General features: G+C 40.7%; 1 protein-coding gene and 1 non-coding gene across 4 annotated transcripts; one reads left to right on the top strand and one right to left on the bottom strand.

Moving 5' to 3' along the window:
• Positions 1–754: 754 nt before the first annotated feature.
• Positions 755–24,358, bottom strand: PSMA3 (proteasome 20S subunit alpha 3). 3 transcript variants are annotated; one of them, XM_074869088.1, is made up of 12 exons: positions 24,219–24,358; positions 23,064–23,146; positions 20,706–20,829; positions 19,657–19,758; positions 19,459–19,532; positions 18,786–18,858; positions 17,785–17,850; positions 14,372–14,418; positions 11,930–11,997; positions 11,720–11,784; positions 11,060–11,151; positions 755–1,239 (listed from the first exon to the last, which is right to left on the bottom strand). In XM_074869088.1, exons 1-11 carry the CDS (start codon positions 24,237–24,239, stop codon positions 11,107–11,109), a joined length of 768 nt encoding a protein of 255 aa, XP_074725189.1. In that variant the 5' UTR covers positions 24,240–24,358; the 3' UTR covers positions 755–1,239; positions 11,060–11,106. The 3 variants fall into 3 exon arrangements, with proteins under 3 accessions (XP_074725189.1, XP_074725188.1, XP_074725187.1); XM_074869087.1 differs by lacking the exon at positions 755–1,239 and adding an exon at positions 1,246–4,835; XM_074869086.1 differs by lacking the exon at positions 755–1,239 and having other exon boundaries at positions 10,963–11,151.
• Positions 24,359–24,449: 91 nt separating this feature from the next.
• On the top strand, positions 24,450–24,522 carry TRNAK-CUU (transfer RNA lysine (anticodon CUU)). The gene has a single exon. It is a non-coding gene; the product is annotated as a tRNA-Lys (tRNA).
• Positions 24,523–24,763: the final 241 nt, after the last annotated feature.

Consider the following 24,763-nt stretch of genomic DNA (forward strand, 5'->3'; position numbering starts at 1 on the left):
GGACTCAGAGTTACACCATGATATTGAAATTTTACATTCTAAATGTACGTCAGTGTTAACTAGCCTTGAGATTTCAAGCCATCTTGGCCATACTGGATCCTTGCAGCTCTGCTCCATCCCCCAGTGCGATCCCTTATAGGGAAACAGTTGAAATGAGTGGAAGAAATGAGCAGTGGACTTTGCTTTGAGCCACTCTGTTAACTTTACAAAGTTCATGCTGAAGAAGCTCTGGAATGAGACAATCATAGCAGGTCCTTTTAGTATCTGATCGCTCTGTAAATAGACAGGCTACAAGGTAGAAAAATTTTTAACTGTTCAAAGTAGTGCTTGTATTACGTGCAGTTTGTTAGTACCAGAGGTCTTGTAAATGCAGTACAGGAGATTCTGCATTTTGGTCTTACTTTGTGCAAATTAGGGCAAGGCTTCTTAATTTAGCAACAGTTAACATGAAAGCATCAAGGCACTCTTTAAGTGTGACTCTGGTCTTTGGTCATATGTAATTCTAGAGCTTAGGTGATGGCTGTAAGTAAATTAGAAAAAATAAATGTCCTTTAAAATGTCTTTGATGTATTAGTTGCAGAATATACAGAAATTTTGCCTGAAGTTCTCCATATATGTGGCACTCAATAGGAAGAGGCAAGTATAGGAGTGTCTGTATCCTACAGTATTCTTTATAAGAATAGCAAAATAAGTAGCAGCCAAATAAAACTGTTGAATGTATCATGTGGCTTCCTTCAAGAAAGACAAAATGAGATTTGGGGGATAAATAAGATGTTTTAATGCTGTTCAGTAGTCACATGTTGCTCTTGACATACTGCATTTACATGTAGATAAAAACTCAGAATGCACATACAGCTACAGCCGAGTTATTGTAGAAATGTTACTGATTTTTGTTCTAACACTGAGCTTCTTTGTACATAATGAAATACTAAGCTGCATCAGATTTTGCAGAGGTTCAGGAGACTTTCAGCTGCTTTTATTTTTGTCTCGAGTGTTTAGTTCTCCTTTTTTTTAAATGCTCTTCCCCTTGGTGTTTCTATTCTGTAAGTAAATAGGCAACATTTTTCCAGTGGTGGTTGAGCAAGCATCTGCCTTGCGGTTCAGAACCTCTGTCTGTGTGGAACTGCTGTATTTCTGTACAAATGAAGGTCAGATCTGCGCTTCCCACAAAGCTTTATTATCGAAGTGATTGCAAACTGCTCAGACAAGAGTGTGGTAGGAAGTTGTGAAGTACTTAGTCTGAAGGTATAAAAGAAGAAAAAAAAATCCCCAAAAATGTGAAGCTGACAACAGAGAAGTTTGGTCAATAATAGCTGGATTATAAAAATGAAAGGTCAAAACTTCTTTCCTAGTCATGGAGAAAATTGTGCTTTGCTGTTAACCATCAGCAATAAGTTCCTTCATATTTATTATGGTGTGTGTGAGCAAAGACAAAGAAACAAACACCTGGTAACGCTAAGTGCTTCCCTACAGTTTCCCCAGCTCTGGCACGCTTCTGTCCCCATGTTCAGAAAAATGGATATTTAGTTATTCAGATGTAACTGTGTGTGCTGGTTTTCATCATTTCCCCCTGAGTGTTGCTGCTGAAGAAGACAGAGTTTAGCAACCTTTAGAAAGCCTGAATTAGTGCATTATATCCACTGAAGTTTAGTAGTGGTTTCTTGAATCTGGTATGTGTATGTTTTGTAGCAGTGCAGTATCTCTTCCGGATATGAATAATCGTGAAAATATTTGTGACATAGAGTGCTCTGTTGTAAATATTTACGTGAGAAAAATCTCAGGATTGGGTTTCCTGTCAGCTCTGCAGCTCACCATAATATTCACTTTGTAGTTGCTTTTTCCAGTAACACTAGTAAAATGATGTTATGTGCTCAGCTTGTCAGAGTAGCTCTTGTTAGCTTCAGAGATCTCCAGGGAGAAGTAGTCCTGTTTTTACTGAATAAACTATGTCCAGACTTTGTTGTGCTTTGTGGCTGCAGATCTGCAATCCCAATGTGTGCAGAGATCGGTGATGCATTAACTGATGTGTGTTATTAGCAGCCTAGCACCAAGAGAAGAGGTTTTAGTTCTCAACTGATGTAACTGCTGCTTTCATCCTAGCCTGTGTGGGGGTGTTTTGGCATGTATCGTGCAATCCTTTAATTCCAAACGTAAAATGTTCCTTTTTTAAGACTGATTTGGTATTCTTGTATTTGGGCAGAGTAAGAGCTGTGTTGTAAGAGACTATTTTTATTCTGGTATGTAATTTTCTATTATGATAGCTAACATATTTGTATTAAATTTTAATGTTAACTAATTTAGCAACTGTGGAAGAAAGGCGCCTGTTGCCAGGGTTTACTTAAGATTGGATTGTAAAGCCAATTTTTTACATGTTTTGTCATGTGCTGTTAAATTATCTGCCTATAGACGTTTAATTTCTCTTGGGATGCACGATAATAGAATTTGATTACAAATCCACTTAATTTCTTGTATTGTTTCAAAGGACTACAAGTTCACATTGGTGACCATAATGAGGCTATTATGGCTACGTTGGGGAAGTCGTGCAGTGTTGCAAAACAATAGCGCACAGTACTACAGAGAAGCTGAAGATTTGTACAGCAGGTCTAATTTAGATGTGGCAAAGGACTTCGGCTGTCGTCATCTGCGATCAAGTGATCAGTCTGTCTTTCAAAACTTGAAGTAGATGCTTAAAGTCAGATGAGAATTTAGTCACCGTTCTGGGTAGTAATGTTACTTCACACGACTGCTGAAGGAGAGCATCTTTATATATTTTTCAAAATAAGTTTGTCTCTGAATGCCAGCAGTAAAGGCAAAGGATTAGATCTACCTGTTGTTAGTCATCAAACCTTCTGTTTCAGGCTTTAGAAATAACTTCTTTTGTGACAGGCACAAGACACTATTTAGTACTAGAAATGTGTTCTGTGCACGTACACATACGGGCTATGTTAGTGCTTCAGCCATTCCAGTATTGTCAGCTTTCATTTTTAAAACTCTCTGTATTTTTTAACTGGCTTCCAAAATATCTCTACAGCATGCAGCTTTTTTTCCTGGCTTCCGAGCTATAGATGTTACTACTGATGTAAATGTTTCAATCTGGGGAAGTTTTGATCTTTCAAAGTGAGAAGAGATGGTTTTTCTAGAGGATTGGAGGGGTGGTTTTCTGTGTAAATATAGTCAGTCACCAGTCTACAGAGCAAATATGGTTTTCATGTTCCTGAAATAAACCTAAGCTGAAAACATTTAAACTTGCATCTGAATCTCTGAATAGTCTGTATTCTTCCGAACAGAGTCAAATCTGATTTATAAATAACCTCCCATCTAAATCAAACAGGGTGAAACTTGAGTGCAAAAACCGTGTGCTTTTGGAAGTGGCAATTACATATTTCATTGCTGTGAAAACTAACAGGAGAAAAAGTCTTTAAAGTTTTAATATTTAAATGAGGCTGCATGTTGTATTTCAAGAACCTTACTGCAATCTTTTGAATAAGTTAAGCTTCTGAAATAGAAGGTATTCCTCCTTAAATATTTAACTTCTGATACCTGCTTCGGAGCAACAGTGTGGTCACTTCTTCAGCCTTTTGTGATACCAGACTGGGAGTAAATGTGTAGGTGTCTAATGCTGTCCATATCTAAGACAGCGATTGCTGCTGATGATGGAGAGCTGAAAGAGGCTGTTGTTTCACTTTGGCAAAGAGAACTAACTCTGGTTGGATGAATTTCTCAATACCTGTGTTAGTAGATTCAGGGTTTTCCTGTTTTTCAGAAGTAGTTTTGAGTGATCTGTCGTGGCCAATCTGAAGTGAGACCGTTCCTCACTTATGCTACCTGTTGCTAGTTTATATCTTGGAAGGCTTTTTCTTTTCCTTCCTCCTGATAAGACTTCTTGCTGCAGAAGTAGCCATGTTAAAAAGTACAAGAAGGAAATAAAGCTGTTAAGAGCCATGTTCTCATATACACAAGCTTTTTTAGACACCGGTAAGTGGCTTGCTCAGTTTGGATTTTTACTAAAATGTATCTTTCCATACTTGCAGAGATTAAAAAAGGGTTCTAATAGTTATGGGTGAGTCCTTGGACACCTGCCAGCATAGGTTTCACTCTCAAGCTCATCAGCACTGATAAGCTGTGGATTTACAATAACGGATTGTTACAGACATAGGTTGTAGAGCAACACGATCCAACTGAACTGGGACTACAGATGCGTGGTCCTTCCTTGTACCTCGTCTCCAGAAGACAATATGTAGGCCACTAATAGTATGCAGCCTAGCACAAAGAAGCAAGCACTACTTCTGCAAAGCATGGCTGCTCAGCAAAAGAAAGGTTGTGAAGGCAGTGGTTACGTGGCCTGCCTTCTAGGGCTTTTGCTTGTCTAAATCACTTAGGGTTAACTTCCTTTTCAGCCTCAGCTAACAAGACTGAAGTTGGTCAGTATTGATTCTTTTTTAAAAGTATTAATGCCCTCAGTCTTCTGAGTTAAATGTTTTTAGCTATAAGTAGCTGCAGTTAGTGAGAATCTATAGTTTGGCCAGTAATTAAATTCTGACTTTCTTCCTACTTAGCTGTCTTTTCCAAAAAATACTTTTTATTTGTACATATTGTTTGGAGAATGTTATTACAGGTAGCTAACTTCCAGGTGGCCAGGGAGTCAGCTGACCAATCAACATTATGTAATGCACACTTAACCTGTGAATTAATTGCCAGACTGTACTGTTTGCAGGTTTGTACCTTCAGGGATATACTTTCCCCTACAGTGCTTCTGTGTAGTCTGTCACCCTCTTGGTTACACCAGTACAGCTGGAAACAGAACCACTGAAATGTGTTGTGTGACATCCAGAACTCTGAAAGAACAAAATACATGTCTTTTTTTTGAGAGTTTAATTATCCTGGATCAACAGAAGATCTTTTATTACTGTGGGAGTGATCTTGCAAGCAGCACAACGGGGGACAAACTGGTATGAGTGTAGAAATCAGCATTTGGTTGGGGGAAGTAGTTGCTTGTTAAACCAACTGACAGGAAACACATGAAGCTACAATTTGATTCAGCCTCCTAAAACTTTTTCAGATTTGTTTGTATTCCTGATGAATATAGAAAGGTATTTAGGAAAAATAACCTTGTAAAGTGGTGTGTGTTGTAGACTGTGGAAACAACTAGAATTAGAGCTGAAATTGAGCTTTAGGTAAGCATTCTGTTAAAGTCATCTAGCACTTCCTTTGCTGCTCTTAACACCAGTTAGCGCAGTCTAATGTAATAGGCCTCTGTCCTTTCCTGAAATAATGAAATTAGCAGATTTCCTGCTTTTCTAAAAGCCCTGCAAACAAGGTAAACTTCACTTCCAAAAACTTAAGTATCACTTGGGTGGGTTTTTGGGTTTTGTGCGCTTGGTTGGAATTTCCTATAGTTGAACCTACTGTTAATCTGCTGAAATTGGAATCTTAACAAATGTATTTTGGATATGCAGACAATACATATAGCAAGTGATATCTAACTCTATGCAGCAATAAACCACCCCATGTTCTTTCTAAGCTCTTACTTTGTTTGTCTTACCATGTCACCTAAAATGGTATTTGTTCATATACTGGGAGATTTCAGTTTTTCCTGTATCTGATTATATGCATGTGTTTGGACTATAAACTATGTGATGCTGCTGCCTGCTTTATTCTAGTTGTCCATTTTTGGTTGGCACAGCAACTTGTGAGAACCATTTTTAAACAACTGTTTCACAGTCCTTTAATAGCAACGTACTGAAGATGAAAGAGCACTGCATGGTGGTTCCTTAGTCCCATCTGGAAATAGGAGAGTTGGTTTGAGCTTGGTTGCAGATCCCCTGTTGTCAAACACTAGAATGTATTTACTGGACAAACAGTAAGGCTACACTCTTACCTCGTCTACCACCTGTTTTCTGCAACTCTGTACAGTTAGACATAATAGGTAGCAAGATTTTCTATGATGGAAAGTTACAAGCAGTTGGTGTCTCAAAATAGCTCTCAGTTCTTAAGTAAAAGTAACTTCCTTGCTGCATGTAACTTGGAAAACTGGTGGGTGGAGGAAAAGCTAGTCCTTGTCTTAGGCATACGCAACTGAAGGAAGAAAATGAGGGGGAGCGAACAGTCTCCGTACTGTATTTTTGGTGCTATTACAGTCTCAAAATTGTCATGACAACTAGTACTATTTTCCTCTTCAGAATCTTGAAACCGTGCATTTTATTTTAAGGTCATTATTATCTTCTAGCTGATAAATGCTTAAGATGCATTGTTGAATTCACTGTTTTGTGTTCCCTTCTATGGTTACAGTTTTATCTTAAGGAAGAGACTTGCAAAACAGCATGTGTAGTTATTCCTCATCCCCTTCCTGAAGGACAACTTGGACTCCGTAGCCAGATAGCATCTCAAGCAGTTCTGCGTCCCTACGGACAGTCACACTTTGAGCATGTGGGGCTTTTAACCTCAGGCCATCAAAGCTATTTTTGGTGATGAGAAGGAAGTAACAAATGACCTGATGCTTGGCATACTTCAGATCTGTACGAGACAAATTCTGTTTGATATATTTCCTTTTTGAGAGTCAGCACCAAATACGGATTAGTAGTATTTCTTTTGGAGATACCCTTATTGGAGATCTGCCACACAGGGAACTTTACCTATGGGTTACTTCTGTGAGCTTCTAATGGCTCAGTCTTACCATAATTTCATCAGCAGTTCTTGTAATGATGATATTTTCCAACTCAGTAATTTTTATGGCCTTGTAGTACAAAGAAAATTGATTATCCTGTACAATAGGCTAAACTTGATTTTTGAAATCTGCAAGTCCAGTTGCATATTCTAAAATCTGTCCTGGTGCAGTCATGGAGATGTAAGTAAGTAAACTACATACTGGAGCCTTCTTTTTTTGAGTTTGTCACCTGCAGTTCACGATAGTCCCTTTCTTAATTCTCTTGAACAAGGCTTCTGTGTGTGGACTTGCTGACTAAATAATTGCAACAGGGAATGTGATATATCCAGTCTTACTAAATATCAGAGTAGTGATTCATCAGGTGCTGAGTAACAGTCAGTGGATGTATGAGACTTAAGGGGAGAGGAAGCATCTTGCTGTACAGCCCACTCTTGTGTCACTGTTGGATCTGTGCATGTCTGAGATCCTCCTTGGTGGAGGGATGACTTTAAGAGATGAGTTGGTCTATAGAGTCTTACTTTCTGGTGTTCTGTTAAAGCCTGTGCTTTGGGTCTTAAGCAACAGAATATGCCATTAAACCTGAGCTTAAAGTGTTGCAGCATGGTAAGAACTACAGTTACACATTCCAAGTGGGTATTTGACTTTCTGCTGTTATGTATTCCCATAAATGGCCAGAGTCTGGACTAAGTAGGTTACTTGTGGAGCCTGAAGCAAAAAGTGCTGTTTGGTATGGGCTAATTATGCTTTTCTGATACCTTTAGAACTGAAACTTCCCAGTACTTTGGGCAGAAATAATAAAAATGAGACTGTTAAGAATCGCCTCTTGCTCACACCTCTAGTTCAGAAATTTTTACCCTGCCCATTTGTTAGCCTTGCAATGCATTTTCACATTTCAGTGTTACACTGAAGTTACAGCTAACTGTTTTCAAGCTGATTATAAAAGCTTAATTTTAGGGAAGGGGATCCAAGCCCTACTTTTGTAGGAAAGCTGATGAAGGCAGGTTCTGGGAGCCTTCAGAGGTCACTCAGAGATCGCTGCTGTTAGGGCTGTCATCCTGGGCCTGCATGTGTTGCAGGCAGCTCTGAATTGAGTCAGCCAGCTGGGCTGCCCTAGTCCCTTGGCATGTTAAGACTCACTGCTCTGAGCTTACTCAAACATAGTAAGATTTAAGTAGGTGCATGTGATATTCTTTGTCTCAAGGAACAGCTCTTCTGGAGCTTGAACTCTGCAGACTCTGAGCACACATACTTTCTCCAGATATGCCCCACAGCTGAAGCTACACAAGACTGACTGGTAGGAGCTTTGAAATCTTTGTTTTGGCTACCTGATCAGTTGTTGGCCTCTGGGCTTAAATCAAAGTCTTCCTCCTAGATACTGTTTAAGACTGGAGGGTGATGGACTATCTACAATAAAGCTAGATTTTTTTTTTCCTAGTTGTGTACTTAAAACAGCTGCTGCTAAAAGTAAACTTCGTTGTTGTTGTTATTAATATTCTCTTCTCTTGTTCTGTAACAGATCTATAGTCCTCACTTAATAATCTCAGATCCAGCTTGAGCCTTTCTGGAGCTTAGCTTTCACCAAGTGATTTGCCTCAGACAGCTCTACATATTTAGAAAAAGAACATGGTCTTCAACATTTAATCAAAGTTTAATGATACTGTGCTGTCTCACTGCATTTTTAAATCTTTGTGGTCAGTGTTGTCATGAGTAGCCACTTCCTTCATTTTAGAAGATTTCTTCCTCTGCTCAACTTCCACTGTTTGACACAGCACAAGTAAATACCAATCCTCAGTAGCAAAATTCATTAAAGTTTGCATTTAGCCTCTCAGGTATGGACTAATTAGTGAAACACTATGATAGCTACTACACAACTGTATAATTAAGCATTCTTATGTAACTAGCTTCAAATTGGTAAGTTACTTGTTAAATGCAATGTGGTTGTCTCATTGGTTTTCCCAGTCAGAACTGCAACTACATTAAGGCTACAAAAATAGCTGTAATGAGGAGTTTGCAGTAGTTTTCCTGCTGAAATGAGTCTCCTTCTGGAGTAGAAATCTATTCTAATGTTCCTGGGTCCTTATTGTTACAAGGCAGCAATGCTTAATTTCAGATCAGATAGAAGCCTGCTAGCTTTCTGTTTCTAAAGTTAAGTGAAATTTCAGTATTAAAATAGCTTATTCAGTATTTTCCTGCTTTATTCTTCCTCAACCCCCTCCTTTTCTGAATAAATGCAAGTATCTTTTCCTTACCTTCTAATGCTCACTTTTTTCCTCCTACCCTATCTGCAGTCAGTGGAAGTAAGGGATTTTTTTCCTTACCATAGATAAAGGTCAATTCTCATAAACAGGTTGAGCCTATATTCTTAATAATTTGGAAGAGAACCAGACAGTACTAGTCACCTTGATACTGTTTAACTACATGTTGCCATGACAGACAAACCTGCTGTGCAGCACTGTGTGCTGCTATCCACTGCAGAAGGCACATACTCTAGAATTGCTTCTCATTGGACTTTACACCTTTCCACAACAAGCAAAAACTCAAGAGTGTGGTTTTTCAAAGAGCTTTTAGATAGCTACTTACTAGTGAACATGGCAACTTGGAAATTCTGAATAAGCAAGTAGGTGGCCCTGTTCCTACCTCTATCTTTTCACATACTGTAGAGCATCTTCCTTCCACTTTATCTTGTAAACATACATGATTAATCTTGCTCTTCTCACTTAACCCTGAGTTGTGTAACTTGTTAGACTTCCTTGTCCCTAATCTCAAACAGGCTGTGAGTGAAAGGACTGTATGGATGTCTGTAGCCACACGGAGATGGCTTTTAACTTCCATTTAGCAGTTTGTCAGCAAGACACTATTCTGTACCTAAAGACAAAGTGAAAAGAACCAAGTAGTTCTGCTGTCAGAGTGAGTGAAAGATCAGCCCTCATCTAATGCTTAGAATGCTGATTAGAGTTTCCTGACTGGCCCTCACTAATGACTCAGACAGCTGAATCAGCAGTAAACTTCAGTAGTAAATTCAGTTTGGAGAAATGCAACACAATGAAAGGCTGACTCGGGGCAACTGCTACACCATTGCCTCAGGAGGGGACACTGAGGGAAGCCATCTGTCATGGTCATCATTAATGTCACCTCAGGCAGGCCTGATCAAGAGTTCCAGCAGCCTTTGAAAGCTGTGCTCAGGTGGGGAGGCAAGAGTTCAGGTAGCTTGACTCCAGCTAAGGCTTAAGCCTGAGATAAGTCACTGAGTATTGAGACAGACTCATCTATCTCTGTTGACTTTCCCTTGTCACAAAAAGGAAGTAGAACTTGTATCTTGTAATCCCATTAGAAAGGAGACTGTAGAAGACCAGGTATTTTTTTCAAAAGGAAAAAACCCACACTGTATAAAAATAAACCTGTAAGGGAAAGCTTTTGTTTTAAGGGCTGATGATCATCAGTGTGTAGTACTAAAGCTGAGGAGTTTGATTAATTATATAAATACACATTTTAGATTAAGAGACCATTGGAATTTTAACTGCATGTACAAACAAGACTTCAATTTTAACTGAGTCTTAAGATGGTGAACAGAAGAATTAGTTACCTTGTCTTTCAAGACTTTGAAGTGACTAGAAGAGACAGTCTTTTTTTTGCTAGGAAATGGGGAAAAAGCAGGAAAGCTTGTTTTCAGCTCCTGGGAAGGTCAGCAATTTTAAAGCTGATTCAGAAATTATTTAAGAAACTAAACCTGAATGAAGCTGTTTAAAACCAGTTTAGCTCTTTAAGCACTAATTCCAGTTACGTTGCTTAATAGATCTCCCAGCTTTAGAACTTAACACAAGCACTATTTGAAATTGCATTATTTTTAATTTATCCTACTCTTCAAATAAGCCTAGGCTTAATACTTCAGATTAAAATTCCTTTTCCTGAACTTGTGTTTATGTAGGCTGTTTGGAGTTGTCAGCTGCACACATCACCTTAACCTGTAACCAGCTGGCTTACAGTTGGGTGTATTCTCATCTCTTCTGCCAAGAGCAATTACAAACACTGGCTATGAATGAACTGCAAATCATGGTCTTGGTTAATCAAGGAATAACCAAGTACTAGTTTTAAATATTAAACTATGCAGTATAAACAAGAGACTTGGCAAGTTTCTAAGCAGGTTGTTTTCCTGTACCTAGCCTGGCTCAAACAGTGTTGTAGTAAGAGGAAGCAACACCAGCCTGATAATATCTTTCCTTCTTAATGTCTGTTTAGATAAAGAGTACAGTTGCTTCTTAATGACACTGGCCTATACTCTTTTGAAATAAAAGCTAACAGACAGTAAAATGGAAAATTTATTAGTGCAAGTTGGTCACTCAGTTTCTTCCAACAAGTACATAATAGCATCCCGTGCTTAATACATTATAAACAAACCTGTTCTAAGTTAAGAAAAGTTGAACTTGTCTTGAAGTAACAATGTGTTACATATTATCATCATCTGATTCATCTTCCTCTTTCAAAGATTCCTATTTAAAAAAAAAAGTTTAATTAAAAAATAGTTTAACAGTTGTTTTATAATTCAGCCTATAATAAGCCAAATGAGTTTTGCTGTAGCTTCACAATCCTCTCCATCTGTCCAAAGCCTTGTATTCAGCAGGCTAGTTCATATCTTTAGGAGGTAATACTGAGCACCATCATTACTTTTAGAGCAAATGCAAAGGTGTTAAATGCAAGAAGTCTTAACTTTCTCCAGCTGATTATCTTTAAAAACTGTTCTAAGCAACATAAGTTACGCTACCTCTCCTACTCACTTACATCGTTGTTGAAGAGTTAATACATTTACTTTTGAAGGAGAAAGATGCCACTTGTGCAAACCTGCTGAATTACAGTTTTTGAAGTAAGAACTAACCCTGGATTACACTGTAAACTTCACTATTCTCCCTTCAGAGTAACGTGAGCTAACGCTGAAGTGATGTATGTTGTAACTATACATTTTCCAGTCATCACAACAGTAGAAGCCTAACCTTCAGTTAGTCCCTTCTAGTCTGGACTTGTTTGTCACAGGAAGCACTGAAAACCAAAGTCAGGCCTTACCTTGGCATATTTTTCTGCTTCTTCCCTGATGTCTTTGGGAACAATTTCATGTTTTCCATTGGTTACTGCCAATAAAGAGAATACATCTTAAGTAGAATTCACACAAAGACCTTGACATACTGAGTGAATTTAAGAAGTGATGTTTTACTCTAGTTACAAAAAGTTGTAAGTTTTCTATAGTGTTTATAGAAATTACAGAAATGCATTTACTTTTTCCAACCCAGCTGAGTTCCAGCTCAAAAGCTTTATCCTTTACTTCATCGTGAACTATGTAGATTCTGGAAGGAACAGAGAAATAACAGATTAGAACAGACTGATGGATAGGCTAAATATACTTTCTTCCTTTCACAGATTTCTGCTGTTGATACTCTTATGATTAATAGAAGCTCTCCCCCGCCCACACACAGAGAACCGTAAGAGTATTTTGCAGGCTTAATTGCTAGTATAACAATACATTACATGATTACAGCTGAGATGCAGGTTGAGATGTTCAAGTTATGCTAATTAGAACAAACGTTAAGATTCAAATACTGCAGAACCAAGGCCTGTTTCTGCCAGATCAGTTATAATACAGTTATGAGTGTGTTATATTTCTCCTGTAAATCTTATTTCAGTTTATACTGAAGACTAAATCCCAACACCATAGTACCCTGTGTCTGATTAGAAGCCTGTATATAGATCTCCATATAGGCTGCCACACTTACAGCAAACACAATGGTAATCAGAATGTAACCAAGTGCTATTACAGCATATGCAGTACCATCCAGACTAGTAAAATCACCCCTTAGTCTGTGGGATAAAAATGTTACCCTAATGGCAATACTGATTTGACTGCCTGATAGTATTTAGTCCTCAGTGGCAGAACATGTAAACAAACTATTAACACCCCTGAGTTCAGGCATATACTCAAAACAATAGTAGAACTTACAACCACCTGTGGCTTTGCTTGTTGAGAAGGTTGTATCCCTTAGTTTGTTTCAGAAAACATTAATCAGTCAAGAGCTGAAAAATACCAACTATTTCTAGCCAAGATAGCTTGGGGATAGTGGAGGAAGGAAGGATACCTTCAGCACCACACTAAGTACTTCCAATTCAAGTTTGATAAAAGCATTGTGAAACAAAGATAAAGAACAATGTTAATGCTGGTGTCCAGGGAAGTATCACTATATGCTTACATTCTTCTGATACCCTCCTGTCACTGTTAGACTGGACTTACTGATCATTACTTAAGATGATCTATAGGCCTTTCTTACGTGTTCAGCTGGTTACAGGCATTTTGCAAAGTGTACCATCACAAGCTCTTGAAGAAATCATTACTCTGGACTCTGCCTAGTATTTTAGGGTTAAAAAGAAAATTTAAAATCTTTGCTATCTTGCTAAATGCTACTAAGGAGCTGAATTTGAGCTGAAAACCAGACCTGTATCTCGAGCTGCTGTTAAGTCTTGAGCTGAGACAGAATTAAAGAACAGAAGCCTTTTCATTATTTGAAAATCTGTGCCTTATTTGTGCCATTTTAGAACTGCTTTGAGGTCCTCGCTAGGTTTTAACAGAGATCCCACAAATTCTTTCCTCTAGCTGCTGCCATGACAGCCTGACACAAACTGAAATAAGCTCCCATGCTGCAACACCAGTGATACAAGCATATTTATTACTACTTTATAACCTTCTAAGCAACAGGCATAAAATGCTGAAGATTACAATTTTGCAGCTGCACATTATTAAACTTGTGACAAGCACAGACTGTCCCTAAAGCATTAAAGTGTTGTAGATACCTGACAGGACAGTTGTATGTGTTTGAAGAGATACCAACTCATGAATTATTTTAAAGATAGCTTACTACTGGCCAATTCATGCTCTACCTAGCAGAAAGTCTACTCTCTTCCTGGTATCTTTTTTCCCCCCCTTAGCAGTACATGACTTACTGAATGGTACCTTTTCTCCCTGTAAGGACGCTATCCTCACACAGAGTTTGTGGGCTACTATTAGTGACTTTAGGAGGTTGTATCACTGATGTGTTGTCCTAAATTGCATTAGTAAGTGGCAAATTAAATATTTCCAATCTTTATCATAAATATTTCCAAGCTTTATCATTTAAATGAGACCAGCTATAACCTATATACATCTTTGAACAAGGAGTTACACTTTGCTTCTTTCCTAAACACTTGAGTCTTAGGCAAATAGGAAGGCTGGGTTGGAGACCTCAGCTCCATTTCTGGACTGCTACTTAATGTCTGAAGCTTCAGTTCATTGTTCAATGTGCGTAACAAAGTATATGGCTCTTCAGAACCAGAACACCAAGGAGTTTCCCCCACCTGTCACCTGGTTTATATATTTTAAAACCAGTGACTATATTCAGACAGTTTAACCTTTAATCCACTGCTGCTGTAAGTCGCACCTATAAAAAGTAGCAATGACATCAAAAGGCATATTTTTCACATCCTCTGGCATTTTTCAGTACTAAGTAGCATATCCCATCTCACAAGAAGAGAAAAAAATCTTAATAGCAGAAGATACTAGAGTCAGCATGAACACTTAATCTAGCAGAAATGAAACCTGGTACCAAATTTAAAAGGAGTAGCTTCAGTTTGAAACCACAGCAAGCTCACCAGTACGGATTTTTGTCGAGTTGGAAAAACAGGTTGGAGACTTACATTTTCGCAACCTCTTTAACAACATCACGACAGGTCATTTCCTTCATCTGTAGACAAAAAAAGAAAAATACACAGCTTAATAAAAGATACTGTTTCCATTTCCACAAGGCCAGAACACCAGAGGCTGAGCACATGCCTAATGAGCTCACTATTTAGTAGTCATAAAAGTGACAAAAATTTAAGAACCAAATTTGTTCTTTATGATGAATTTTTCAGCCTGTGATATGTGAGTCATTCTTCCAGTGAAGAATTTTACAACTGAAAGATTCTATGAAAAAACCATTACGTGGAAACTTCCCCGGTTTAAAGCACTCATCAGCTGGAAGGTTAGAATCTGAACAGATAAACCTTAGCATTGTAAAAGCTGGACTTGTTCTTAAATGCTTTATGATCAGCTGACATAAAATCACCACATATGGGGAAGGCACCATATTTTAATGTATAATATTCATATTCTTTCTAGATAGTATAGTAATAAGTACTATAGTATAGTATATAAGTATATCTAGTAATAAGTATAGTAATATTTTTGATGATACCAACATTTTATGTAAGGAATTTTGACTTTTAAGTAGTGCCCTAAGAGGAGAATATTGTTCCCATGTTAACAACCAACCGCATGCCTGAGCAAGGTATCAGCGTCTCATTTTGTATTTTGTCACTGTTTTATCACAGTTTTTTGACAGTTTCACAGTTAATAAAAACAAAGTCTCATGCCAATTTCTGTGACATAATAAACCTATGTTCTGTAGGTCAAATCTCATGCCAGTCAACTCTTCTGGACTACCAAGTACTAATACATTCTACTATATTTCATTAATGCAGTTTACCATCTCTTCCAATTCTCACAATGTTTTCAAAACCGTAGTATGGAAGCTAGTTTTGAGACGCTGGTGAAGGAATTAAGATGACAACAACCCTTTGTTCATGTTGAGTGTCCCAGCACCTTCTGGGGTGAAGCGCACGCCCACGGAAGCAGTGGCCCGGAGCAGCGATGCCTGTGCCTGGTTAGATGGACGTGACATCACAGTCCCATCCCAAAAAATTTCCTAAACAGATGGAGACCCGTTGCTCCAGCCCTTACATTTGTGACACTCAGATATGTAACACACACAGCACTGGCTGCTGTGTACAAATAGAACTGGTGTCACACAAACATTTAAATTACTATGTGTGTTGATGCATATCAAGTTAGTACCCGAATAGGAAAACCCAAAGGTCTGCTACTATCACACATATTTACAAGAGGGAAGAATTTTTTTTTTGGCCATTATCCTTTTCCCATCCCAGGTATGTTAATTCTGCAGACAATAAGAGTAAACACTGTAACCGTTTATCACAGGAGTTAATTGTGATTATGTCCACGTATCAAAAAGTCCTATGTAACATCGGAGCTGCATGGGAAGCACTGTAGAAGAGATGAAGAGATTCAAGAACTCTCCACACAACTACAAGTTTTCCCACAGCTGAAGATACCAGACATTCACATAAGATGCAACAGACATGATCAGCATAGTGTTTCCTGCCTGCATCCTCAGCTACGTATGAGGGTTTCACATTCTGTGTCCCTTCCCAGATACTGTGTGTCTGCTCTCCAGTACCTGTAAAGCAGGGTTAAAGTTTTGGCTACCTGCTTGCCTCTTTCTTACTTTCTACCTGTAGTCATCTCCTCTACAGGAACAAATCTGAGTTGACAGGCTACCATAGGTGGTATCGCCCCACAAAAGCTTTTGTGCTTCGGTCTTTTTCCCATTTCAGTTTTGACAAACTCATCTCGTCAAAATTAACTCTGACCTGGAAACCTGCCCAGTCTACAGTTAACAAAAAGCATGAGCATGCAAGACTGGACTTGCTTCACATTGCTGTGACAAGATCATACGCGTTACTGAAGACATTCTGCAAACAAGCCATTAAATAAATAAATGCAGTTAGGCCACATGGCACCCCACTGTTCCCATGTACGACATTTTACAGGCTCTACTGTAAAGTTCAAGCCATACACATACTTACTAGCTGTACAAAAATGAGTCAATAAAACAAGTTTTTGAAAATCACAGCACTGTACAGAAAACTATTTTTTGGAGATAGATTAGATATTGCCCAACATTATCTTTCTGCCAGTTTGCAGACGTGGAAATTGAAATTACGATTTCTCAGACAGCAAGATTTCTGTATCAAGATCAGATGATTTTGTAGGCTTCCTACTTCTGATTTGGTATTCAAGCTTCTGACCAGATTCAAGACTGAATGAATCAGTCTTGGAACACTGTAATTTTTCCTGTAATTTTTCAGTTACAATGCTACAGCACCATAAACAGACTATTCTTAAAACTGTAACAACCATACGACCTCTGAACCTTTCCATGAACAGCTGCGACGTACTTCTGCAGACCAAACTATAAATAAGATGCTTAGCAGGGTATCAAATAAGAATTACATGAGACAGACTGGGAGTAGGATTTTGTCCCACATTAACTGTCTCCAAGGGTGTCAGATATTAAAATGCAAGAGGAAGACAGAAATCTTTCAGGATTCTAACATAACTCTAAAGCAGCTTAAGGCACATTTCAATACCTTTCAGTAGTCTTCTCTCCACAGAGCAGTTTTACACAGCCAGCTGTTTGCACACTCCTTCAGACGGCTACAAAACAACTTCTTAGTGTGCACACGCAGAACCTCCTTGTAACACCTCATAAGTTAGTGTTGTGCAAGCAGGAAATGCTGAACAGAAACAGCTCTTTTTGGCATCAATGGTGTGCCATATAGTTGTACTGTTCCTAGTGTTCACAGCACTGAAGTCCTCATCAGACATGTAAAGATGCTTTGAAAGGTGTATTAGTCAGCAACAAGCAGCTGACAGATCTTTTGAAAAAAGACAGTGCCTCAGCACTAGCCAGCTGGGAAACACTGTCTTACCTGGCAAGGATTTTATTGTTCTCCATTACATTTTTAGAGTCATAATATTCCAGTGGTTCAGTGTTCTGGAGTTGCCCTTAACTCATTGCCCTTAACAAGACCAGCTTTTTTCAACTTTTTAAACAAAAGGATCATCTAAAACCTTTGGAAAAAAATAGATACACCACCCTGTACAACGCTGCCCTATGGTTTTCATTCAGAACAAAAAACTTTTGTTATACTTTCATATTCACTCAATTACTTTGCTCGCTGGCATGCGTGGGAGGGTGTGTTTATGCTTCCTGTTTTAAACGTGCACTCCCTGTGATCTACCCATTGCCCAGGGGCAAGACTTGAGAAACACTGCTATTATAGGGGCTAAAACATCTTGTAGCACGTACGAGGAAATATTCCATCTGCTCCTCCAGTATTTTATATATTTTAGGCATCCAAAAAGGCAATATAATAAGCTAGGAATATTTGTCTTGAAACAGTGCAACAAAACTATAAGATCATACCTGAAGTTTTTCTATCTCTGTTTTTGCAGCCTGCCTGGCTTTACCAATGGCACACCCCCAATAACCCTAAAAGAAAGAAACAAACAATATGCAAATTTAATGAAATTCTAAGCCCTCTACAGTTCTTACTGTCACTTAACATAGGACAAGCCCCACCCTACTCACAAGCAAGAGGGCTAATATACAATAAACCTTGCTATTGTTCTCTCTCAGAGCCCATTCCCAAATGGCTGAATAGAACCTAATTAGTAAATTAAGTACTACCACTGTTGATAGAAGTGCTCAGTAGTTCCCAGACAGAAACATATCTGCTCAATTTATTGCAATACTTTTTTTTTTTTTTAATTGTGATTACAGTAAACGGAAAAGCAAACTAGATTTAGAGAATTTCTACAGTATCAAAAAAGCCCAAACCCACTACCATGAAAAGATATTGAAGTGTAAGCACATAAAAATTAAGCACTTCTATTTCCCTCAACAGCTATGGTATTGGATATATTGAAAGAAAATGAAAAAAATCCAAATAGTATGAGTGCGTATCAGTGTGTAATGCACAGCTGAAGAGGCAGCACTAACAACAATTAACAAAAGTATCTATTTTGATTTGACTTGCTGTTAGCAGCCAGTAGCAGCCCTCTCTTACACAAAGCTCGCTCTTACCTGAAGTATTTAGTGAATGAGGTATCACTACAAAACTTGCCCTTTTCGGGGAGCGCATGGGACTTTTCATTGGATACCACAACATGGAATGAATTCCCAAATTTGTGAGAGACAAACTTTAAATCTAGTTTCATGGAGACTGTACTTATGAGATACACAGCGTGTGTTTAACAAGGACATGCGAGTGAGCAAAACCCAGCTCTGTTCATTTTAAGCAGTGATGTTCCCAGGCAAAAAAGAGAAAAAAAATAACAGCTCTTTTGGAATGACATTATTTTCCTAACTAGGAACTTTCAGATGGGGAACTTAAGCCAAGATAGAAATATTCTTTACACACTCACGTATGAAACTCCTGATGGATCAATCATGTACAGTTGTGCACCATCATCATCATCATAGGACCCCAACATGAAACTGGAAGGGAAAAGTGAAATTAGAAACATTTCTTCTACCAACCCACGCAGAATTAGAGACTGCACCAACTCAGGTTTCCTACATTCTTCTCGGAGCAAAACTCCTACTGTCCTGCTATGTTCTATTAAGCAATTTGTCCAAGCAGTTTAGTGATACCATGACAGCACAGCAGCACCTGCAAGTTGCCAGAAACATTGTACTTATCTAACTAGATAGCAGATCTCAGTTTATTAGTCCCTTTGTACTAGAACTGCACAGTAGTTGTAACCTATTTTTTAGCTACCAGGGCAAGCTGGATGACTGCAGAGGAAAGTTCTGCTTTCATCACTGTCACAGTCTTAATAGCATCAACTCTTCAACTTTAAAATTCAGGGACAAACTGGCAATCTGTGAAGAAGCTTGGTGTATTGTTACGCAAATGTGAATTCTTCACCTGAGGTTTTACACACACAAAAAAAGAAAGGGGAAGGGAATCTGTTTATGAGATGAATTGTAGGTTACTAATTCCAAATTTAAAAAAAGACCTTAGAGAAGCTAAATAGTTCCAACAATTGTGAAACAACAGATCCTTACAAATACTTGTATGTTTGAAACACTTACCTGCAACCAAAAGGTCTGACAGCGCTGTACAGTGTGTATGCGTGCACGTACATAGCCACTCTGTCTGCAAGATGCTAGGCAGGGGAAAAAAAATAAAAATTGAAAACTCTGTTTACAGAAATAAGTGAACCTCAAGTAATTAAATTTAATTCTCCGAGTCAAGACTAAGAAAGCCAGAAAACTGCACCAATTTCTTACCTTCAGTGGAATATCGTAGCCATAGTTAGATCTAAAGTTCGAAGCCTCTTCCCTAGCTATGTCTGCCAAAGAACGAGCATCTGCCAGAAGTCCTGCTACTGCCTGAAACGTGAATTGTCATCAGCTAGACCAAACATACCTTGCAAGAACTTATTAATAAAATCAACGTACAAAAGTCTAATTACGTGACTTTACTGTGATCTTTACTGAATTCTATGTACGACTCAAGTGAATTCAATCAAGCTATTCATCTGCTAGCAAGCACAAAACATGTCAATATGATTATATATTATTACAGTATAGAACGCTTCTCTAGGAACTAAAGTCAATAACCAAAATTATCTTCACATTAAATAGGTTCTTATGAATTGCCACCACTACACTAACCCAAGCAATACTTCCTATTAAAAATATTCATATTATATATGAAGTATTGTTTATTATAATACTTCATCTAATACTTCAAAAAAGACAACCATAGCAATATACTTGGATTAAAAGCAAATCCAAGTCTCTGCCCAATACTGATGATGTCACCAGCGGATAGTTTCACGTATTTCTGTCACACAGTAACAACCACTTGATATCATCCTGACGTCACTGTTATGCACTGGCCAACAATCTGTACGTCAGTCTTTACAGAATTCAGCCGACTCCCACACTGATGAGAAGACAATCTTGTATGCAACATCTTTTCCTCTTAACACACCTCATTTGTTAACTGCGTAAAAAAGTACCACTTTAACACTTGTGTTTATATTTACATTCAAGTTTGAACAACCAAAATGCTGAAAAGCATTTCAAAAAATTTAAAACAGCCTCAAAGTATGTATAGCTTTATTTTAAATTTGGATTTTGTTTATATGTGTGCAATCAAGAATAAATTACAGAAAACTGTCCAAAAAACCCACTGGCATTTCTGACTCTACACAGAAACATTAACATTCCTTTCTTTATCTACTTGTTATTGATTCTGTGATTCACAGATTTGTAATTTTGAGGTGGGTCCCTTTCAATTTATGAAAAACTAGAATTAAATAGCACCTTACCATTCCAACATGTCGATCGACATTAAAGAGACGTTTATTGGAACCCTCTTCATAAAGCTTGGACAGAACTAGTTTTTCTACTCCAAAGACAACACCATCTTTGCATCTTATCCCAATTGCTGTACTGAAAGACAAGATAAAATGTCAGTTTCTTACACAGAACTGTTGTGTAAAATAAGTAACGGAGAACTGACAAAGTACGAAGAACAATGACATAAATTCCCCAGAAGTAGATTTGTTACAGCTCCACTTTATCATTGAAGACAACAAGGGGGTAAAAAAAGCCAAAGCTCACTAAACCTACAAACATTTTCTTAAATAAAGGAGGAGGGGGCTGCCAAAAGCCCCTACCCAACGAGTTCTGCACAGACTATATGCAGTGGTGGCACTGTTTGGAGCAACAACATAGCTGCTGCTGAACACTACCGGTATGAAAACCACAGACTGTTTAACCTCTCCTTTTAGTAAATTCAGTGTTGATCTAGGAGATGTGTGATAAGTCTCTAACCCTCAAAAAGTGCATCATCAGGCATAAATTAACAACCATGGCATGAACTGCTACACAAAATACTTTCACTAATCCTTATCTGGCAGCCTGTGGCTACGATCAGACACGTGGATGATCCAGTCCATGCCTCACTAGTCAATCATCTCGCTGCCACTCGAGCACAGCTGGGATTTTCACTTTACAGCATTCCTTTCCATATACTTGAGGGAAGACAGATCCTCTCAGAGCATCTGATGTAGCTTTAGCAGAACTCAGATGTCCTCAGTTTCTTGAAGAATCCATACAAACTATGTCATCTACCTGGACTTGTCAAAAGCATTTGACAGTGTCCTGCATGACATCCTTGTCTCTAAATTGGAGAGACATGGATTTGATGGATGGACCACTTGGTAGATGAGGAATTGGCTGGATGGTTGCACTCAAAGAGTTGCGGTCAACAGCTCAATGTCCAAGTGGAGAGCAGTGACGAGGGGCGTCCTTGGGGGTCAGTGTTAGGACTGGTGCTGTTTAACATCTTTGTTGGTGACATGGACAGTGGGATTGAGGCACCCTCAGCAAGTTCGCTGACAACACCAAGCTGTGTGGTGCAGTCGACATGCTGGAGGGAAGGGATGTGCCATCCAGAGGGACCTGGACAGGCTGGAGAGGTGTGAACCTCATGAAGTTCAACAAGGCCAAGTGCAAGGTCCTGCACACGGGTCAGGGCAATCCCAAGCAAAAATACAGGCTGGGTGAGGAGCAAATTGAGAGCAGCCCTGAGAAGGACTTGGGGGTGTTGGTGGATGGAAAACTGACTGTGACCCAGCAATGTGCACTTGCAGCCCAGAAAGCCAACCGTGTCCTGGGCTGCATCAAGAGCAGTGTGGCCAGCAGGTCAAGGGAGGGGATTCTCCCCCTCTGCTCCGCTCTCCTGAGACCCCTCCTGCAGTGCTGGGTCCAGCTCTGGGGGCACCAACATCAGAAGGACATGGACCTGCTCGAGTGGGGCCAGAGGAGGCCACAAAGATGTCTGGGGTGCTGGAGCACCCCCCTGTGAGGACAGGCTGAGAGAGTTGGGGGGGTTCAGCTGGAGAAGAGAAGGCTCCGGGGAGACCTTAGAGCGGCCTCCCAGGACTTCATGGGGCTACAGGAAAGGTGGGGAGGGACTTTTTACAAGGGCCTGTAGTGACAGGACAAGGGCTAATGGCTTTAAACTGACAGAGGGGAGATTTAGATTAGATGCAAGGAAGAAATTCTTCCCTGTGAGGGTGGTGAGGCCCTGGCACAGGTTGCCCAGAGAAGCTGTGGCTGCCCCCTCTGTGGCAGTGTTCAAGGCCAGGTTGGATGGGGCTTTGGGCAACCTGGGCTAGTGGAAGGTGTCCCTGCCCGTGGCAGGGGGGTTAGAACTAGATGATCTTTAAGGGACCTTCCAACTCAAACCTTTCTGTGATTCTAAGTTACTATAAATTCACAAGGCCCTGAGAGTATTGGTCTTTCAGTGCCTCAATTCACATCCATAAAATGGGACTTCTAGATACTGCTACAGCAGCTCTACTACCATAACAGCGAAGCACCTTACACATATTAGTGAGACCTGCAATCAGATCTTGCCCCAAAGCATAAAATTTTTATTGCCCTTAACACACAATTAAGTTTACTGCCTTCCTGTGCATTTTCCACAAGATATCTGTTTCTACCAAGCAAAAGTGATTCTACTACTTAATTTGAAGCTTCCTAAAATGAACCTAGGGGCACAGTTGCTCAGAAGTAATTTTAACAACATAATTTTATCTGCAATGCCACCATGCTTGTCTAGTTCAATTACACCACTTTAAGAGAGGCCAACAGAGATGCAGATATTTGTATCTTACCTACTATTCTCCACAGCTTTCATAGCATACTCAACTTGAAATACTCTGCCATCTGGAGAAAATGTGGAAGCTGACAGGTCGTACTGAAGAAGAAAACACACTATTCAGGAAAAAAAAAAATTGTATCCCAGTATTTTCTGAAGTCTGTTTATTTAAAAATGCAAGGCTGTCACCCACATGACCTCGCTGTGTATAAAGTACCAGCAGCAGGCTGCCCCCTCACATAAGATGCCTGAACAGCAGCAAACACCCAACAACAACTACCTCGGTGCTGGATATACCCACACTTCAAAGCCTGTCAATCCAGATATTGCACAGGTCTGAAATCACCGTGCATTACACAATACTTAAAACCTACGGGATCTTTCTGTGTGCCTTTTAATTTTATTTTAGTTTCTGAAATCATAGATATTCATTAACAGAAATATATTTGAAGTGCTTATATTAAGCACAGAGGCAGGCTTACTCCCTACTGCCCAAGCACACACCAGCGCAGAGCTGCGGGTCGAGACCCAAAGTAAAAGAGCGCAGCAGCCCCGTGAAGCGCTGCCGAAGGCCCCGCGGCCCAACCCCAACGGGCAGCCCGGCTTTAGCCGGGCCGAAGCAGCCCAGCCCCGCGCTGGAAGGCGGGAGGAGGCCGCTCCAGGGCGGCAGACCCCTCCGGCCCGGCTTCACCCCCCGCACCGCCCGAGCCCGACTCAGGGCAGACCCGACCCCCGCCCGGGACGGGTCGCTCACGGCGGCACAGCCGCCTTCCCTCAACCCCGCTCCGGGGGCCGCCCCGGGCCTCCCGCTCAGCACCCGCCCCCGGCCCCGGCCCCCCGCGCCTCTGCCGGCCCCGCCCCCGCCTTCGCTTTCCTCGGCCTAACGGGCCGCAGTGACTCAGCAGCGGCTCCGGCCCGGGCCCCGTTTTGGCGAGGCGGCCCAGCGGCCTCCCAGCCCCCGCGGCGGCCGCGCTCCCCGGTGGCGGCGAGCGCAGTGTGAGTTGGGGGGCGGAGGGGGGCCGCCCGCCCCGGGCCATCTTCCCCGCTCCACCCCCCGGTCGCCGCCGGCACAACGCGGACCCGCAGGCCGGTGCTGGGCCGGGCCCGGCGGGCTGACCGCGCTGCCGCCAGGGCCCACCGGACAGGCCGGGCCGGGCCGCGCCGCACTCACCCCGGTGCCGATGGAGCTCATGGCGGCGGCGCGCTCAGCCACAGCCGGACGGAGCCCCCCTCCCGCCCCGGCCTACGCTCACGCGCCCCGACCACCCAACAACACGCGCTCCCATTGGTTCCCGCAGCGGCCAACCAGCGCCAGCCGAGAGCGGGACGCAGGCCCCAACGCTTCCCGGGGCGGGGCCGCGGGGCACGGTGAAGGACACATGGCGGGAAAAAGCAAACAAGCGCCCGGCTAGCTCAGTCGGTAGAGCATGGGACTCTTAATCCCAGGGTCGTGGGTTCGAGCCCCACGTTGGGCGCATCCGCTTTTGTGCCACCCTCCCTTTTTTCAGGGGTTTTGGGCGGGAAAACTCTGCCTCAGCCACATCCACCTGAGGGGAACTCACCCCCAGCTCCGGTGGGACCAGGAGGACTCTGAAGCAAACGTCCGAGGCGCAGCAGTAGCCTGGATAATTTTAGCAGTCACTGTAATAAACATTGTATTGCTGAAAAAAAATTTTTTATAAATAATCTGGATGCAGGAATTGAATGTACATTAAT

This window comes from Strix uralensis, chromosome 4, assembly GCF_047716275.1.
Source record: "Strix uralensis isolate ZFMK-TIS-50842 chromosome 4, bStrUra1, whole genome shotgun sequence".
In the NCBI taxonomy this organism is placed as follows: Eukaryota; Metazoa; Chordata; class Aves; order Strigiformes; family Strigidae; genus Strix; species Strix uralensis.

Excerpts from the sequence above, each read along its gene's own strand:
- PSMA3 (XM_074869088.1), bottom strand. The coding sequence starts at position 24,239 with ATGAGCTCCATCGGCACCGGG. Across the intron at positions 17,851-18,785 it reads ATCCATCAGGAGTTTCATAC|GGTTATTGGGGGTGTGCCAT; the intron begins GTGAGTGTGTAA and ends TCTTTCTTTTAG. Across the intron at positions 11,785-11,929 it reads ACTCAGCTGGGTTGGAAAAA|TAACCAATGGAAAACATGAA; the intron begins GTAAATGCATTT and ends CTTTATTGGCAG.